Source organism: Laccaria bicolor, genomic scaffold, assembly GCF_000143565.1.
Source record: "Laccaria bicolor S238N-H82 LACBIscaffold_33 genomic scaffold, whole genome shotgun sequence".
In the NCBI taxonomy this organism is placed as follows: Eukaryota; Fungi; Basidiomycota; class Agaricomycetes; order Agaricales; family Hydnangiaceae; genus Laccaria; species Laccaria bicolor.
In genome coordinates this window covers 193,751-213,158 of record NW_001889904.1, presented here as the reverse complement: position 1 = coordinate 213,158, position 19,408 = coordinate 193,751, and the positions used below count along the sequence as shown (strand labels likewise).

General features: G+C 45.5%; 3 protein-coding genes across 3 annotated transcripts; 2 read left to right on the top strand and 1 right to left on the bottom strand.

Annotated features, from left to right (window-relative positions):
- Positions 1–1,494: 1,494 nt before the first annotated feature.
- LACBIDRAFT_331336 (uncharacterized protein) lies at positions 1,495–4,278 on the bottom strand (the record flags this gene model as incomplete). The annotated part of the gene is made up of 15 exons (XM_001885672.1): positions 1,495–1,542; positions 1,647–1,717; positions 1,769–1,972; positions 2,040–2,284; positions 2,324–2,374; positions 2,429–2,545; positions 2,622–2,625; positions 2,680–2,816; positions 3,304–3,307; positions 3,457–3,561; positions 3,659–3,662; positions 3,776–3,788; positions 3,839–3,923; positions 3,982–4,008; positions 4,260–4,278. The coding sequence occupies 15 exons, from the start codon at positions 4,276–4,278 to the stop codon at positions 1,495–1,497; spliced, it is 1,134 nt and encodes a 377-aa protein (XP_001885707.1).
- Positions 4,279–6,923: 2,645 nt separating this feature from the next.
- On the top strand, positions 6,924–10,027 carry LACBIDRAFT_307015 (uncharacterized protein; the record flags this gene model as incomplete). The annotated part of the gene is made up of 10 exons (XM_001885744.1): positions 6,924–7,763; positions 7,822–8,184; positions 8,240–8,593; positions 8,657–8,681; positions 8,745–8,798; positions 8,855–8,893; positions 8,940–8,959; positions 9,019–9,105; positions 9,166–9,246; positions 9,299–10,027. 10 exons carry the CDS (start codon positions 6,924–6,926, stop codon positions 10,025–10,027), a joined length of 2,592 nt encoding a protein of 863 aa, XP_001885779.1.
- A 326-nt stretch (positions 10,028–10,353) lies between these two features.
- On the top strand, positions 10,354–12,195 carry LACBIDRAFT_307014 (uncharacterized protein; the record flags this gene model as incomplete). The annotated part of the gene is made up of 1 exon (XM_001885743.1): positions 10,354–12,195. The coding sequence occupies one exon, from the start codon at positions 10,354–10,356 to the stop codon at positions 12,193–12,195; it is 1,842 nt and encodes a 613-aa protein (XP_001885778.1).
- Between the last annotated feature and the right edge of the window lie 7,213 nt (positions 12,196–19,408).

The following is a 19,408-nucleotide window of genomic DNA, read 5'->3' as shown; positions in this document are numbered from 1 at the left end:
AAGGAGGGGAATGCATGCAGAGCCCTGCTGTGGACGTCATGAGAATTAGTAATTGCTTGGGCTCCGATTGTGGTGCAATTCAAGGGCTCCTAAATTTTGTGCAATATCCTCACTCCTTTCAACTTTGTTGCTTGATGAATAATCCACCGATAGTACTACAGACGAAATCCTCATAACCCTTGCTTTCAATAACTACAGGAAGTACAATATTTGATCTTTTCATCTCTGATTGCTCATTTCCAGCCAAATTCCAGGTGGTCCAAAACTCATGGACACATGTGTGGAAAAATGCCTGAATGACACAAGGGTTCCAAAAATTTGTAGAATTCAATATAGGCAAGTGGGGATGTGTGTGGTGTGGAGCTGCAAGAAGATTCACATAGGACTGTGGAAACCTGAATCCATGTGGGTAGGATTCCTCTGCATCTTTCCACATGCCATTTTCTTGCAGTTAACTGATCCTTTACTTTGATGTGCATTAACAGAAGCCTGCGAAATTTCAAATGCAAAGTCTTCACTTGCATTATCTCTGGAATAGAATGCACAAGTATCACCTTGGTCACTCATGCATGACTTGCTTTTCTAATACTGTCATTCTATCCCTATTCCACTTATGCATTGAAGGATGCATGGTATAGATACCAAAGATGAGCCTTCTTTGATCAATGAGAATGATCTGAGAATTCATATTACTTCATAAAAAAGCTCTCATTCCAGGATTGATCCTCTCATTGAATCAATTCACTAATGCTCTTTATAACTTTTTATCCAGCTTTCATAATATTTTGAAGTGAATGAAGTGGCACTTTTTTAAATATACCTTCAAGCATATTTTCATGATGAAAAAAGGCAGCAGTTTGAAGAATAAGAATAGCAGTGTGGGCAGCCTCTCCATCTTGGTTAGATCCAAATTTCTATTGTGCTAGATTATGAATATTTCCAGATGCTCCAGTGAGGTGGCTAGCCTTCAGAAGAAGCAAGATAGCTTCATTCCATGACATTTGGTAAAATTTCAGAGGTCTCATAAGTGGTAAGACACCCAAGAGATCTGTTTCTGCTTGTAACAAGAATGCTGCCCTTGGATCCATGGAATAAATGTTTTTACAAATTCAGGTCTGCCATCAGCATTATTAAAGACTAGAAGCCAATCAATCTGCAGTAAAGAGATCCATGCAAGGGCAGACCAAGGGCAGACTCAGGGGACACAGAGGTCAACCTAACAGCGGCTTTGGCATCAGGATGGAAGCAAAGACCTTGCAGACCCAGAGTAATTGTATCTTCAGAAGATGCATCAATCCAAAAGATATGGGAGAATCTAGTAATAATTTTCAAAGACTTAAAAAGGTAAATAAATGAAGAGCAAATACCTATCAGCCATCTCTTCCACAAACTTCAAACAAATCTGAGTCTTTCCAATGCCTCCCAGACCATACAATAGAAAAGAATTCCTCTGTGTATTCCCCTGATCTTGATACAGAGTGAACCTTTGGTTTCTCAAAAAATGTCCTCACACCCTGTAAATAGGGCAGTTGAGTTTAGTTTCTGGGGAATGGAAAGTGCATCATTCTGAATGCTGGATGAAACTCCATCTTAACCAAAAATTGGATGAAAATATCCTGGATCACCACCATGATAACAGAACATACTTTTTGGGCATTATATAGATTGGAACCTTTAATTACAAAGTTGTGAGCTCCTGGCAAAACATTCAGGTGTCCTATGAGATATGAGCAGAAAAATTTAGTTGGACCAAAGTGCTGAGACATACCAAAGCTCTGCCTTTTGCTGTAACCTCGGGCACTAGTAAGAATCTCATCAGAATAGATGTACAGATAGGGAAGTAGACCTGACCTTGATTCAGTTGAGAGGTTCTCTTTGAATGGGTGGTGAGACTCTAAGAATTGACCATACAATGCATTGAACTTGCTTTTCAAAACACTTCCGAGGACCAAGGGGGAAACCAGGATCAGACCTGGTGGTATAGAAGGAAGCAACAATGCTGTGCAGTGTCACTCAGTTGTGACTGATGACGAGCTGACGTTTCTGTTTATTTATAGCCTTGTTTTGTCGATATGTACTAGCTGCCAGTGGTGTCACGGCCGTGTTGACCTCGGCCATAAAGGTCAGGCCGAAATGTGGGTCAGGCCAATTTGACTGGTCATGTCCGCAGTCAAAGGGATCAAACGTCACATGCATGCCAAATCCCAGGTTACCCGCGACATTGAGTAGACAGTGAAGCAAGTAATCAAGTAGTGTCGAAGCCGTCTGTATAGCACTGGTAGCGCTTTATATGTAGAAAAGTATGGAATTATATACACATTACCCTACATTACCCTCTGCTCCCTTGAGTTCTACAATGCCTCCACCCTTGCCACTCTGGGGATATTTTCATCACGATAAAAGCCATTACAAGAACGACAAGACTCACCTGAATGCATGGTGCAAGGCATGTATTTTGTCCCAAAAGCGTGTCTTGCTAGAATTGGATTCGTCGAGAACCCGTAGAGGTGAAATCACGGCAGTGCGGAGTCCCTTGGAATTGGAGCTAGCCGGTATGTTAGATATCAAATTGATTTCCCTCAATCAACCTAAAAACAATACAGCCATCACGAGGGTCACACCGGTCTGCGGAAAAGTTGATCGCATGAAAACACACATCAAGAATTGCAAATCACTCACCGACGATGAACGCACCCTGGCTATATTGACTGTACCCCACGCCCCAACGCGCCGGCAAGCTACAGCCCTCTGTGAACACCCCACCCTTGTCCTTTCCTCCCCGACTACATCTTTTCATCACCCTACCTCTGAACCGCCTATTCCGTCAAATACTGCAACAACGACTCTTAATCAGTCTGCTGTTCGTCTGTCACCAACACCACTATGCATACCTGCTATTAAAAGGTTGAAGTCCCTACACGATGGACGTGGTGGTGTACGGACACTTGCAAAGGTTCTTTCGCCGCAAGAACTGCAGGATGACTTTTCCGGTGATCTATGCAAACTGCTCATCTCGTCAAACACAGCATGGGCAGCGGCAGATAATCCCACATTCCATACCTTTGTTCACAAGTGGATTGGGCCTGAGGTCGTCGTACAGGATCATCGAATCATGTCAGGCCGGGTGCTTGACAACGAGGTCAGAAAGGTGGAGAATAAGGTGCGACAAAAGGTTCGGGGCAAGCTGGCAACTGGCTCATGTGACGGGTGGAAGAACATCACCAAGACGTCTGTTGTAACCTCGTTGATGACCGTTGACGCAATCGTGAGCCAGTACCGCTTATTACTCGAAATGATACTCACTTCACTGTTCTAGCCATATTAGTAGCTGCTATCTACGCCCTCACCGTTTTGTTGTAGGAGGATGAGCTAAGAATGAACGTGACCTTACTGGCGCGACTGCTTTTTCGGATGCCTCTGAGCTTCGATCGCAGCTCCAATGTCACTAATACTTACTTCCCTGGATCTGGCTTGATGTTGAAGGACATGACATGCCCGAGTATCTCTCTATTCTTGAAAAATGCTGATGCCTCATGTCCCGCATGTTATTTGAATATGGAGCTACACAGTTCAACAGGTTTACACCAAGGGGGTTCAAGAATTTAAAAAAAGTAGCTGGGGTGGAATTTTTTTGTAAGGCCCTGTGTGCTTGACCTACCTACCTACATAATCAGGCACATGCCTATATATGGCAATATGACATCATCATCATGATCGCTCTCATCCTCTAAGGCTTCGCATACCCAATTTCGTGGGGCTATCTCCAATGCAACACATTGTAGGTGGTACTAAAAAATAAGTGAGTGTAGTGATTAACTTGTGCAAGACTGATACTCACCTGTTGAGTCTCACATCCAACCATTTTACCAAGCCATTGCATCCTGAGTGCAATACCACACTGCACAGGCATCCGTTTAGAGTGTCTGATGTGTCGAAAGCATCAAGATGATTCAAGTTTTGAAATCAGGTCACACAGCATACCAATTGGTGTCAAGAACTGGTCTCTAACTGTTTTGTCAGTAAATTGTGATTGATTAAAACATTAGACAAAAATTTGATGATGATTAGACTGTGAAAAACAATTTTGAAGCCAGAAATTGGGCTGGATATAATGAAATATAATATCCAGTCAAGATAATGTACTATACAATGATATTCTAGATGCAGGAATACTGTAAATCACCTTGGAAAACCAATTTAGGACTATCTTGTAGAGGGTTCCAAAAATCTTTTTTTTGGCCTATGGCCAACCTACCTACCCAACCCCCAGTCCAGCATTCAGATCCCTGAACCCCCTTGGTCTACACCAATCATTCTCGATGGCTTTACTTCACCCAATATCAATCCTCACGCCAAAGAAATACCGATAATGGACAGCATCGAGCTCATAGCGCCCCACCTTAAAAAGGAAAACGTGTCAAGTTGTGCTGAAACTAATGCCAATTTTGTTCACTCCCTCAGCGACTCCCCGGTCTCATCTCCTGCCCTTGCTGTACAAAAATGTGTTTGAACTCCGGTGTATGAACCTTTTCTGAATGTCGATGACTCAAATATGACATTTTGACGTTTAATACCTTTATACTAAGTACATAAAAACGAGACAGTTCGAAAAAAAAGGTCGAAGGGTAGACGATGGGTAGCCATGCACCGAATATCGCGCAGCGTGAGAGGGGAACATGAAAACGCCGAAACAGTGAAATGGTCCAGGTGAATTCATCTGCGCATGCGCTTTATTGACATAGAAAACTACCGTAGGTTTTTCTGGATGAGCTGGCGTCATTATGTCGAGTTTTGAGTTTCAATGCCTCGATGACGCCTTTGGAGGCCCAATCTGTTGTTTGTAGGCATCATTCCATGGTAGACGGGCGTAGCTTCTCCGGCGTTTCGCACGAACATTCTCAGTCTGATGCGACTCGTCGGTCTCCTTCGGCTAAATAGTTTTACCCCCTTGAGGCCGCTATTTCTCGTCGAGGAAGGAACAGCTCCCTCCTTATCAGACTTTGGACACGCATAACTTGTGAACAAGGCGTCAAAAATGAGCCAACGCTAGAGGCTAGTGGGAGAGGTACACTTGCCGTCTGCATTTGCTCTGAGATTCAGTGGAATACTAGTGAATATCAATTTGAGGGGTTGTGGATCGTGTTTTCCCGAACCTGAAATTTGAACAACCTTGTCAAGAAATGACTGTTAGATTAACGACATTTTGATGTCATTTCAGAGAGCCGGGTGTGCGTCTCCGATTTATCTGGTCCAAGCCTTCTCAATGGCCTGCGATCGGTAATATTAGTATGCAGGGCCAGTAAGAAAGCTGGAGCGCACCTCGCTCTAGTTGTTAAAATGGAAGTAACGCAAGCGTTTGTGACTAGCAGCGTTCGAATTACTTACGAATGACTTTAGTGTAGGGCTGAGGGTAGTGAATAGTAGAAGCGCTCTTTTTTGGGGTCCAGGCGTATCCCAGCCGCAAAGTGAACGTGTTCAAAAGCGCTGATACGCAGTATGCAATCATAAAAGGGTCAAACCTAGCCTTTTTGAAGGGGTGTAAAAATATTTTTCCGCAGTCAATTTTCGAAGTAAGTGTTGAGCTTTCATCCATTTTCGACGTGTTGTATGATGTTCCTTAATGCGGCTTCTTTTCAGCGTTTCCTATTCTTCCTTAGCACGATCGATAGGAACACAAATACATACATAACCCGGGCCGTTGAGTCTGGCTGGCGAAAAAGGCGAGCGTTCAGCTTCTCGTCCAGCTGCTCGTCCTGGCTGTCGAAATAATTCTTGTCACTGGTCTCTAAGAAAGCAGACATTGGCTTGTTAACACTATTAGTGGCTGCGTCGGAGAGGTGGGAGCCCACTTACCTGGCATGTCATACGGGATTCGTAACGCAGTAAGTTGTAATGATGAACTGCCTCCTCGACCAACGAGGTTTGTAAGAGGGATCCGATAATCGATCTCCGTGCTTTATTTCTTTTATCTGGATCGATAATGTTAGCAGTGGCGCCCCACGCCGGCGCCGTTGAAGCATACACTGTTCCTCGTTTGCATTGTCCGCGTAGTACTGTGATTGGATTAATTCAGATGGTGTTATAGAGTTCTGACAGGCGATATTGAAATGCTTGCCCGAGGAAGTCACGCGATGGTTGTTTGTTCCTAAGGACCTTGCCACACACAGGCGCTTGCACGACACGGCACCGTTCGACTCATCAACCAGCATCAAAAAATCCCGCCGTTCCCCTGTTCAAGGCCTCCCGCCGTGACTCGAAGCATCTAGGAATCTACTTAAAAAACGCGTAATTATCCATTCGCCTTTGCCTAACTCAATTCTGAACAGTAGTTGTGTAGCTTTTGACGCTACAAGACATCACAAAGCATAACGAAGGGATTCATCTCAACGAGCGCGTCTATCAGGTTGCCTTAATCGCTTTATCTTCAACCCCTTCGTTATCTGATATTGACTCCCTAGTAAACGTCGCACAGCCAAGTCGCGGATCCTTTGTTGTAAACCTTGTAATCGATTACGCGCCATTGTTGTCGACTACCACCACTCCTGTCTTTGTGTGTACCCATCCTATAGTTGCATCACGAAGATGTGAGTAGTGGCCCCATCTTAGCTGCGTGTCTGACAGCAAAGTTGTAGAATCAAGCTTCGAATTACTTCTGAAGTGAATACAGCCGAACAACTGAAAACACTTCTATCTATATTAAGGTGTGAGCTCCTATCCATCCATCTCACGCGTTCAATTTCTGACATTGGCATGCAGTTGTGCAACTCATCTTCCATCGTGGCATCCACACTATCCGTATCGGACAGACGTACGCTGCCATCTGCACGTTTTCTGACCTTCCATCTAACAATTCAGCATGTGATGATACCCAGTTCTCAGAACAACATACCACTGCATCCAACTCGCTTTAAAAACCAGATGAAATGCAAGAGGGAGGCATCATCGAGATTCCTTCATCTCCTGAATCGTCAATGCACATTCCCGCCATCCGAACGCTTGGTAAACCCAGAATTCCAGCAGCAGCCAAAGGCAAAACACCCATCCGACGACGACCAAGACGAGAACCCGTCATAGAGCTCACAGATTCCGAAGCGGACGACCACAAATTTGCTCCAGGCCCCAGTAATAGCGGTAGCAGCTGGACGATACCATCCTCATCCTCCCACCCCCGGTCCGATTCCCAGACGCTCCAGCCGAAAATGGGAGGATCCTCAGGGTCGTTGGATAATATTCCTTTACATCGAAGACAAGAAAAGACGCCTACGCAACCGAGGGCGTTTCCTCTTTTTTTGGAGAGTGACCAGGAGAACGAACCGCCTGTCCAGGTTGCTGGACCAGCGATTGCGCCCCCTCAAGAACCGCAGCATGCGCCTGTTCCTGCGCCGGGTGCTATGCGAGTTGACCCTGTCCCAGACGAAGTCTTTGTTCCACTTCCTATTGATGTACCGGCCCCCGTGGAAGAGGAAAAAGATCAAGTATCCACGGTCGTCGCACAGGTTCTTGAGATTATCCCGGACGTGCATCCCGATCACCTCCTCGCGCTTGTGGAACAGCATCTGCCGACGCATCAAGCTCAAGTTCTTGAACATGTCCTTCATATCCTTTTCGAAGACGCGAGTTACCCTAAGGTTGAAAAGAAAGCTAAGGGGAAGCGAAAGGTTGAAGCGGAAGAGGACCCAGCACCAGCGAAAAAGGCCAAGATAGACTATGGGAGTACAGAACGGCAGTTTCAGAGGGGGAGACATTACGTTGATCTTTCTCTGGTATCTCTCTTTTCCCTCCTTTTACTTGAAACGCGCTTATTGATTGGATAACTTGCAGAATCAACTCCAAGCTGACTTTCCATACATACCTAAACCGTACCTCCGGCGCCAGCTGGCCCTACACAATACTCTATACGCGCCTACGTACCTCTTTCTCTCCGCTCAAGAGAAGAGGCTGCAAAAGGAGGATAATCAAGACATCTGGCCGTATTCGCGCAAGGTTACACCCTTTAAGGCTGCAAAAGGGAAGGGGAAGGCTGTGCTTACTGAGGATCCGCAGTTTGAGGCTGAGAGGGCATGGATATTGGAGCAGTCGGTGGAAGGGAAGGGGGGCAAAGTCCAGGAGGAGGGGGAGGAAGAGGAGTATGAGGATAATGGAGATGGAATCGAGTGTGGGTGTTGCTTCTCCACGTACCCTTTCGTAAGTCTGTCTGCCCCCCTCTTCACTCTCGTCTAACTCACCACAACGCATGCAGGAAAAAATAGTTCAATGCCCTGAAGCCCACCTCTTCTGCATATCCTGCATCTCAACCTACGCATCCTCAAAGCTAGGCGCACACGACGCCGACCTCGTTTGCGTGCACCAATCCGGTTGCAAGCTCCCCTTCCCCTCTTCCGAGTTACGCCGCTTCCTCCCGGAAAAGTTGATGTCTTTATACGAGAGGGTGAAGCAACAGAAAGAGGTCGAGGCTGCTGGGTTGGAAGGGTTGGAAGAGTGTCCGTTTTGTGAGTGGAAGTGTGTCATTGAGAATGAGCAGGAGAGGTTGTTTAGGTGTGGGAACGAGGAGGGGGGTTGTGGTGTTGTTAGTTGTAGGGGGTGTAAGAAGGTGGTGGGTATCGTTTTTCTTCTTTTTCTTCAGTGGATTGGGGATTGATCGGGCTTTTTTTGGTAGGATCATTTGCCGAAGAGCTGTAAGGGTACGTTTTGCCTTTTGGTTAGCTTTGGTTTGTGACGAGGCTGATGGGGCGTGCTTTGCGCAGAGATGGAAGAAGATAAACACCTCGATGGACGACATGCCATTGAAGAAGCTATGAGTGCGTATCTTTCCTACCCCGTGCAGATCACCACTGACCTGTCTTACAACACACAGCTCGTGCACTTATGCGTAATTGTCCCAAGTGTCAAAAAGGTACGCGGTCCCTCCTTTATCCTCCCTTTCTCCATTTTCGTCAAAGCGTTCATCAAGGAAATGGGGGTACGTTTCTCCGTTTACGTTCATCAGGAAGGTGAAGGCTAACGTGGTGGTTGTGATAGTGCAACAAAATGACGTGCCCCAATTGTCATACTCTATCTTGCTATATATGTCGGCAGGTTATCAAGGGGTATGATCACTTTAACCAGGTATGCTATGCGTCTCTCTCTCTCCTTTGTTGCAGTTCCTTTGATTGGTCCCTCCGCTAGGCTCCGCCCGGCCATCCTTCAGGTAGCACGAACAACAAGTGTATCTTATGGGATCCAGTGGAACAGCGGCATGCTGACGAGGTATTAACCCTTCCTCCTTCCCTCTTTCCCACCAACTAACAATACCCCAAAGGTAAAAGAAGCAGCAGAAAAAGCTTTAGCGCAATACAAACTCGACCATCCCGAAGCAGACGAAGAACAGATCAAAGTCGACCTTCCCGTAGCTCCACCTCCGCCTGTTCAACCCCACGGGTATAACAATATGGGAATGCAGCAGATGATAATGCCCATTCCGCCCATGTTGCCTGTGCACATGCAGATGCCTATGATGTACATGGGGGATGCAGCCAGAGTGGGAGTGGGAATGGCGGGGTATCCGTACCCAGCGATGCAGATGGAAGCGGAACGGCATCGGATGCGGCAACAAATGGCACAAGCTAATATTCGTGCTGCGCAGGGGGTGCTGGATAGGGAGCTTAGGGAGGTTGCGATGGCACGGAGGGCGGAGGAGGTGTTATTGTTGGAGGAGGAGGCTGCTGCTGCTAGGGGGAGGGCAGGTGGAGAAGTAGCTGGGAGAGTGAGGGTGGCCAGGATGAGAATGGGGAGGGACGTAGACGATGCGTTGGTTCAGATGAGGAGGCAGAGGGTTATGGAGCGGGCTGCTGCTGAGGTTAGGGTGGAGAGGGCTAGGGATGCGGTTAATGCGGCACGTGCTGTTGCTGCTGAGTTTGAGTTGGATGCTGGGCGGCAGGGGGAGGAGAGGAGGAGGCGGGAAGCCGAGGAGAGGGAGAGGCTGAGGGCTGCTGCTGTTGCAGCGAGGTTGGCGGCCAAGCCGAGAGCAAAGAGGGCGAGGAGGAGGTGATGTATGTATATACTCTGATTTTGCACAAACTATGTATAATATGATAATAGTAATCTTGCCAGATATATGTGTTGATGAATCATGAATGCAAGGTATGAGAGAGCGGCAACAATAAGAAAACAGAAACAAACAGGGAGAACATGGCTTGGATTGCTGTCAAATTGCTGTTACAGTTACTCTTCTAACTACCTACAACTTCGTCGCTGGATACGGCTCAAAGCCGAACCGGTCAGTCATCGTAGAGTTTTTCCAGAAAACTTTCTCACCATCTCATGCAGGTATTTAATTCAAATTCAAACCACGCAATTTCAAACTTGTAGTGCGAGATGGACAAGTCCAAGTCACCGTATGCACCCTATCTCCACACCAACTACCCCCCTTCGGCCTCAGAAATCCTTGATATAAAGAACTTTCTAACAGAACCACTCGGGCGTTTATCTGCCTTGGATGCCGAAATCGAGCGGCTGGACTCGATCATCCGCGTCTTGTGTGACGAGCGTTGCGCTCTGAGTGATGAGATCGAGGCTCATCAAGCACTTATCTCTCCTTTTCGGCGACTGCCTCTCGATATAATGGAGGAGATCTTCACTCATTGTCTTCCTACACATCATAACGCCGTCATGAGTGTTGGCGAAGCTCCCCTCTTGCTGGGCCGCGTTTGCAGCGCATGGAGATCTATCACTCTGGCAACTCCACGGCTTTGGGCAAGCCTTCACATCCCGACGCCTACAGCAGATCTTAGTCAGGCATCCGTCCGCAAGTTGGCAGTACGCTGCGAAGCGGTGAGGGAATGGTTCCTCCGTTCGGGGGAGGTTCCTCTCTCCATTTCTCTTTACACTCCGAATTTTTATTATTCTTGGGACAGTTCGCCTGATTCTCTGGAGCACGTTGATTTTTTTGGGAGAGTGTCAAGGCAGATACTCCCTTTTAGCCGCCAATGGAAGACAGTTTACCTCAGAGGAATGGGAGGCTCCTTTACACATACCCAAGAGATCGTGGAGGGCGATGTTCCAATGCTGGAATCCCTTTCCATTGTCAACTTGAACATGCCGATGATAGCTTCGGGGCCGCAAGATTTTTCTCAAGCTGGGGAACCCTGGAAGAAATCTTCGGGTCTTCTCTCAGCTCCAAAACTACGAAGCCTTTCTTTAACGAATTTCGGAGAAAATCCTCTCGGCTTGCCAGTATGTTGGTCGCGGCTTACTCACCTCAAATTGGACGCAGATGGTTCAACCCAATTCTCAGAAAGGCCAAGCGGCCTCAGGTACAGCCAAGTTGTCCAAGTATTGAAGAAATGCCCGCTGCTCGTTAGCTGCAGTTTCCGCCTTAGAAACACCAGATTCAATGAAAGTTTGGGGAACCCATCATCCAGTTTTGAAATGCCGCCCAGCCAGTACACCCTTAGTCTCCCTCTTCTCCAGCACTTCTCCCTCAGCCTCACTGGCAGATCAGATGAAGCTTTCCTAAAATACCTCGGTTTACCAGCTCTCCGTCATTTGGAGGTCAAAGTTCAAAAGTCCGACCACGAGATATCAGAGAACCAGCGCTCCGTTTTGATGGACTTCCTCTCACAGAATGGTGTCAAGTTGAAAAAACTTTCCATTGAGATATGGGCAATGGAACAAGATGAGCTTATATGTTGCTTGAAATCAGTGCCATTCGTCACCCATCTCCATCTCAATAACTTTAATCCTGGTTCTGTTGATGAGGAAATCGCTGACCGCCTCACCCCCTCTGGCAGTAACCCTGACTATCTCTGCCCTTTGCTTGAAGAATTTCATTGCGAAGGGTCGCAATGTGCAAGCTTTTCTGAAGCACATTTGTTGTCCTTCGTTGTTCAGCGGCGTGTGTCCAAAAACGGGGGAGTGCTGAAACGAGTCCATGTTATCTTTCATCGCAACCGTCCAGAGAATATAGAGGAGTTCTTTGCTTTTCCGGAAACCGTACTGGAAGGGGGGGACTATATTAATTATAAATCTGAGGGGCTTGACTATCGGGCTGACGCTCGCATTTCTGTTGAATCTGGGCTCGGACATGAACCAATTACATTTGTGGATGTCGAATACGCGCTGGAGCCGTCAATAGATGGATCCTTGTCTCCTTGGGAAGGCCTGGATGGGCATGACTACCACCCCGTGTCCTCCCCTCGTTTCACTCTTCGAATGTAGGCGTGCGGCAGTCACTGACCTCTTTTATGAATGGTCGAATATTTTGCCTTGTATATAAGTCACAAAACGCTCCCGAGTTCGTAACGATGTATTTAGGACAGCCAGAAATCAGAAGTGAGCAAAAAATCAGAACATTGTTATGTCGACAACTTGAAGTTCTTAATATCCTCGTCACCGCCGCAGTCCCTTGAGAATGTCGGTGGGTGTGTCGACGACAGCAATGGCTCGATCGTCTACGCACCGAGGCGGCTGGAATACAGTATCGGACCTCATGGACATTAGTGGCAAGTCACCAAGTGATGAGGTTGACGAAAACTCACATCACGGAAAGGTCACCACTAGGCAAGTTCTACTTACAAGTAGCTGGAAGTGTCTACGAGCGTTGTGTTCTACACTAGTGGAACTAACGTCTCTCAGACCCTACGCTTCATGCTGCCGACTCCACCGTTGGCCAGTTTCTCGCCTACGGCTGCCACTGCCCCATCACGCCCAGCTCAACGAACTCCGCAGACGCTTTCCCTCCCGATCCATACCTCGCATTTCCAATCGGAACACTGCATCTCCCTGACACAATGTCTCTATGTCCCCCCAGAATCTAAACCCACCCCACGGATTGAACCTGCACCGTCGCACTGGGCTAGTCCAGCCTCAGCCTGTTCTTTCCCTCTGCTGGACTGGTCTTGGCCGTCTAGAGGTCGGTTGCTGATGTGAAGCCAGCTGAAGAATACATTGTCTTCTTCACAAGGGTAGAGAAACCTCTCCAGGAAGACGGCGACGCGAGAGGCGGACATGCTCCCACGTCATTGAGAGTCTTGAAGCACGACCTCGGCGCTGATGAAAGTCGACGAAACGGAAACCCGAGAAAGCGAGCGGGGGCTACAGGTGCATTCGGCCCGAATTCACCCTCGTCGAAGATTCGGCTTGGCGTGGTCCGCAATATCCACTCGTAGACATCGAACAAGACGAGGTTTATACCCATCCCTCATGCAACTTCATCTCGATTCGCCCTCCACCATACATCGAGACGAAGAAGCCGTGCGTCCGTGTCTCGTTAGGAGAGGCCCTCCGAACATCGATAGCTGTCGGGAGGACGATGTAATAGGCCAAGAACACACTTGGCCTCTGCACTCGGGGGAGGCGTTGGGAGATTGGGAGGTGTAAATGCATTTCCGCTGCAGAGGATGGTGGGTGTGAAGGGGTTGCGGAGAGGATGGTTTTCTTTTACCATTGGTTTAGAGGGGTGGGCGGGCGTAGGTGTGCAAGAGAACGCGCTCGGACTTGGGAGCAAATATGTATAGTTATCTGCGTAAACAGTCGTTGGCTACCCCGTTATAGAAAAGAATTTGAACTCACTTGACATTCTTTGTCAGGCGAACCAAGGCCTAAGCTGTCCCATCATGCAATTCGAGATTTGACACCGCGCAACCAAAAATGCTGTGACTGCTAAGCAAAAGATTGTCAGCGGAGGCTCCCGCGTCCAGCATGTACATTCCCCACCTTCATTCCCCAGGAAATTCTTGAAAGATCTTCGTTGCTGTACGAACTCATACGGGAAAAAAGATGCGGGGTCCTGTAAAACACCGCCCGTCACATTAGGCGCCTCCGGCGCCAGCGGATTTGTCGTAAACTCTGTAGGAGCCAGCATGCAAAAGGTCGAGCCCACTCACCGAAAACGGTGAACCGCCATGTCTGGACACTGAGGAGCGAGAAAAGCGAAGATGGCGAGAAGACTGGAGAAGCTTGGGCACGTGCTTAAGGTACATAGATAAAAATAGATCAAAACACACGTCGACCTGGTGGCGTAATTGGGGGTCTCCTGGCCTCCGGGCGCTCTTCTTTCCTTCCTTCCCTCATCCTGAACCTCTCCACCTTCGGTATCTCAATATGAGCGGAGCGAGTGTTTTTGCCGGTGCTAACCACTTTGTTGCTAGCAACAGCACGTTCAATACTGCTAACACTGTGAGTAGCCTTATCATAGCGTTTCGGTGAACTCAACTGATAGCATGGATCTCGGGCAGATGCACATCCACAATAGCTATTATGGCAGTAGTACGACGTCTGATGGGGTCATTCCCCTGAAGCCTAGTTCGAGCATTCGGTTTACAGGCCGCACTGAAGTCATCGCCAAACTTAAGAAGCATTTTTCTACTAACACAATTGACCCAGCTGGAGAAAGAAAAATTTTCCTGTTACACGGGATGGGGGGCATTGGGAAGACTCAAATTTGCTTGAAGTTTGTTGAGGAAATGGCTGACTGGTGAGTATCACCAAAGATTCAGATCCAGCCCTCATTTCTAAAAATTTGGATTCCCTTCAGTTTCTCTTCTGTTTTCTGGATGGATGCTTCCTCAGTTGGCACCATCACACAAGGACTCAAGGGTATCTGTAACCTTGCTGCAGCTCAGTCTAGTGGATTGGATGGCTCACCTGAGTCTGCTCTTCACTGGATTGGCTTACTGAAAGAGAATTATGTAATGGTCTTTGACAATGCTGATGTTCTATCACCTACTGAACTGGAGGCTTATCTTCCATCTGGAAGGGGGGGAAACATTCTGATAACTAGTCGTAACTCCAACATGAGGAATCTGACTTCACCTGAGAATTCTATTGAAGTAACTGAGATGGAAGAGGCTAATGCTATTGAATTACTTCAAAAAGCCAGTTACTTGGATCCATCTTTAATGGAGTTTCAGACTGAAGCTTCTAAGATTGTGAAGGAGCTGTGCTGCCTTCCTCTTGCTATTGATCAGGCTGGTGCTTACATTGCATCTGGGGCCGCCACTATTGGAAACTACCTTGCAAAGTATTCGGATCACAGAAAAACATTATTATCCCATTCTGAATTTATTGGAGCTTCTAAGTATAACAGAACTGTCTATGGAACTTGGGAACTATCATACCAAGAACTTCAGAAAAGGGCTGAATCTGATGATTCTGATAAGGCTAATGCAGCCAGAAGTGCAATGAACCTTCTGGAATTGTTTTCTTTCTTCCATCATGAGGGAATTACTGAGGAAATATTTTCTTATGCTGCCCTTCAAAAAGATGAAATAGCCCCTAGCCCTGAATTGCCCCTTGCTAGCTCTATCCTGGATCGTAGACTACTTCCTCTCAACAAAACAGGTACTTGGGATAACTTCCTCTTTGGAGAGGGACTTCGAACATTATTGTCATTCTCATTGATCAGGAAAGGTCCATCTGATGGTGTGTATGCAATGCACCCACTTGTCCACACCTGGGGCAGAGACAGATTACTTTTAAATGAGAGAAAAAAATGTTGTTTAAAGGCATATGTTACTTTGGCTTGTTCACTAAGAGTGGTTGAAGGCCAGTCATATGGATTCAGAAGAGCATTGGTAACACATGTGAGAGCAAATATGGAGCACTCCAGATCAGAAAGTAACCAGGATGGTGTCAGTTACCTTGATGATGCTCATGCTAAGTGTGGGACACTGTTGCGGGAACAAGGATATTTCAGTGAGGCGGAAACCTTGGAAAATGAAGTTGTAGATACAAGGAACAGAATTCTTGGAGTGGAACACCCAGAAACAATCCATGCCATGGTACATCTAGCAAGGACATATCAGCACTTGGGAAAATATGCAGATGCAGAGAAGCTGGAGGTCAAAGTTCTGGATGTGAGAACCAGAATTCTTGGTGTGGAACACCCAGACACAATCCGTACCATGAGAAATCATGTAATAACATATAATTACCTGCGAAAATACACAGAGGCAGAGAAGCTGGCGATTGAAGTTTTGAATGCAATGACCAGAATTCTTGGAGTGGAACACTCAGACACAATCAGAGCCATGGAAAATCTAGCATCTACATGTAGAAACATGGGAAAATACACAGAGGCAGAGAAGCTGGACATCCAAGTCTTGGATGTAAGAAACAGGATTCTTGGAGTGGAACACCGAGAAACAATCCAAGCAATGGAAAATCTGGCATCTACATATAGAAACATGGGAAAATATCACAGAGGCAGAGAAGCTGGGCATGCAAGTAGTGGATGCAAGAAACAAAATTCTTGGAGTGGAACACCCAGAAACAATCCAAGCAATGGAAAATCTGGCATCTACATATAGAAACATGGGAAAATATACAGAGGCAGAGAAGCTGGGCATGCAAGTCTTGGATGCAAGAAACAAAATTCTTGGAGTGGAACACCCAGAAACAATCCAAGCAATGGAAAATCTAGCAATAACATATGATTACCTGGGAAAATTCACAGAGGCAGAAAAGCTGGAGATCCAAGTAGTGGATGAAAGAAACAAAATTCTTGGAGTGGAACACCCAGACACAATCAGAGCCATGGTAAATCTAGCAATGACATATAATACCCTGAAAAACTACACAGAGGCAGAGAAGCTGGAGATCCAAGTCTTGGATTCAAGAAACAGAATTCTTGGAGTGGAACACCCAGAAACAATCCATGCAATGGAACATCTAGCAGCAACATATAAACACTTGGGAAAATACACTGAGGCAGAGAAGCTGGAGATCCAAGTTCTGGATGCAAAGAACAGAATTTTTGGAGTGGAACATCTACACACATTCCAAGCAATGGGAAATCTAGCAAAAACATATCATAACCTGGGAAAATACACAGAGGCAGAGAAGCTGGAGATCCAAGCCATGAATGCAATGACCAGATTTCTTGAAGTGGGAGACCCAGACATAATCACAGCTATGGAAAATCTAGAAGAAGAATCTTCTCATACAGTTACCTCTATGGCCAATGTCCAAGAAGCCCAGGAGATTCAAGCTCTTGATGCAGGCAACAACATTTCTGTTGAAGAAAACTTACATCCAACACAGGTTGCTTTGAATAATCCAGTTCAAGCAGTTCTTCCAGATACAACAATGAACCCTGAGAAAAAAGGTATGCATTTAGGTAATTGTTGTTTAAACCCCCTCTGATGTTTTTATCCCCAGTTCATTTCATTTTCAAACTTGCAAAGAGATTTTCAAAAATTAAATCCAAAATAGCACATCCATTTCATAAAGAGAAAGATCTTGATGATGACTTTGCAGGAACTAGTACTTAATTTCCCTACCACAGTGATTCCATGCATTGCTCTCAATTAGTTTCTGTTTTACTGATAGTCTACATTGTACTCATGTCTTGATATGCTACTGAATAATAATTTTTTGGCTCATTCATGTAAGGACATAGCTCTGAAAGCCCATGCAATACATTCAATCAAATGGGCCTTTCTTGATCAAGGAGAACAACCATAATATTCAAAGTTGACACAGTGATTCTGGGAATTAGCCTGTGAGGATCATCAGATTCAGCCCTTGTCTTTTTATGATAGTTCCCAAGTTTATTGTTGTTTGCAGCAAAGTTGGCAGTCATGAGAAATTCCATCAAAACACACAGATATGATTGCCAAAGTTCTGTCTGAACTTTCTCCACAACAGCTGGGCTGTTTGCTATGATTTTTGGTGCATTGGACTCACATTGATGAGGGGAGGTGTTCCCCAAGATTGGAGTGATTTGGTGAAGTACTTCTGTAGTTGCAATAAGTGGGCCATCAGGAGCAGTACTATGAACTTGTGAGAGAACAGTGACACTTATGAACAATCTAAATATAGGATTATAGGTATACACATAAATGTGTATGCCCCAACAAAAAATTGAGTGGAAACAGACATGCTCTGGGAAAATGATGCTTAGATCACTCATGCAGTAATGCATGCATGCATTTTGGTTTCCTATGCCTAAATCTTGGGGAGCACTCATGGTATATCAGTACCTATAATAATATGTACTTAGATTGTCCATAAGTACCACCATTCTTTCAAAAGTTCATAGCACTGCAATATTTTGTAACTATAGAAGCTATATAGAAGCACTACACCAAATCAAGAGCAACCTAAAGACATGTCATTATAGATCCTTGGTGTTTAAAAGTTCAGTCCATAGGACCACAAAAGAATGGTGGACTGAACTGAACCAGACCATGGTCCAGTCTTTTTTCCAGTTGCAGTTGCCCCAATTTGGGGTTGGTCTGGTTGTCAGTTGCCTCATTTCGAAAATCTTTTAAAACTGTTCAAAGACCAGCTTTAATCAGTTGCAACCAGTTAAATGGTCATGTGCATTATGTACCCTTGTAACCACATTTATTACCTTTTATTAGGTTTTTGGTTCATCAAAAACAGTTAAGAACTGAGAAAGATATAACCAAATCCATTTTGGTATAAATACTTGTTTGTGCAACTTGTACCAGAATGACTTTAATTCTAACTCACTCAAATTTTCATCATTTTGTCTGATTAAATTTTTGAATATTGAAACTATAAGTATGAAAATATGCTAACCATCTATCAATGAATGGTATGCATCAAATAATTTACAGTTGCCACATTGAATTTTGCCTGAGATGTAATTCGGTTTCAGTTGTAGCTATGTCAAATCTTCATTAAATCCCTTACAAATTGGTAGAATGACAGATATTTACATGCTTTACTATGTTGTACAACCTGCTTATTCTTTAGAGTAATAATAGTTGAGATATAAATGGTTTATATTTATATGACAAATTATACACAAAAAAACCGGTTTGGATCAGTCTGAAATGGTTCCATGGACTGCAAAAGACTGGTCCTAGGTGGTTTGGTTTGGTTCCCTCAATATTTGGTCTGGTCCTAGACCAGTTGCGGTCCACGGTTGCGCATTTTTGGGGCAAAAAACCAGACTGAACTGAACCTTTAAACACTATAGATCCTAATGTACATAAGTGTGCCTCAATGAAAAATGAGTGGGAGCAGATGTATTTTTGGGAAGCAAGGCCAATCTCACTCATGTAGTGCAACACACACCTCTATTTTGGTTGAGGACAAGTCCACTCCATTTTTGGCTGGGGCACACTCATTTATATGATCCTATGTATTTACAGAGGAGTGCAAAAAGAATGAGAGTTGGGTCATTTTCTGGTCCTTTCCAAGAGTCTATTGTAACTTAAATGTATTTGTGTATTCTTTTACATTATGTAGTTGTATTACACTTCCCTTGGTATGAACTAATTTCAGTCAAAGTTGGGGGCTTGAGAAGGTTTTTATTCTGGAGGCCATTTTCAGCATCTGAAAAGAAAAATATGCACTAACTAGAAAGGCAGCCAAAACATACCTCTGGTTAACTTGAATGAGGCTATCAAAGAATCAATTAAAAATACTGAGCGGATATGCCCATACAGCCTCCGCA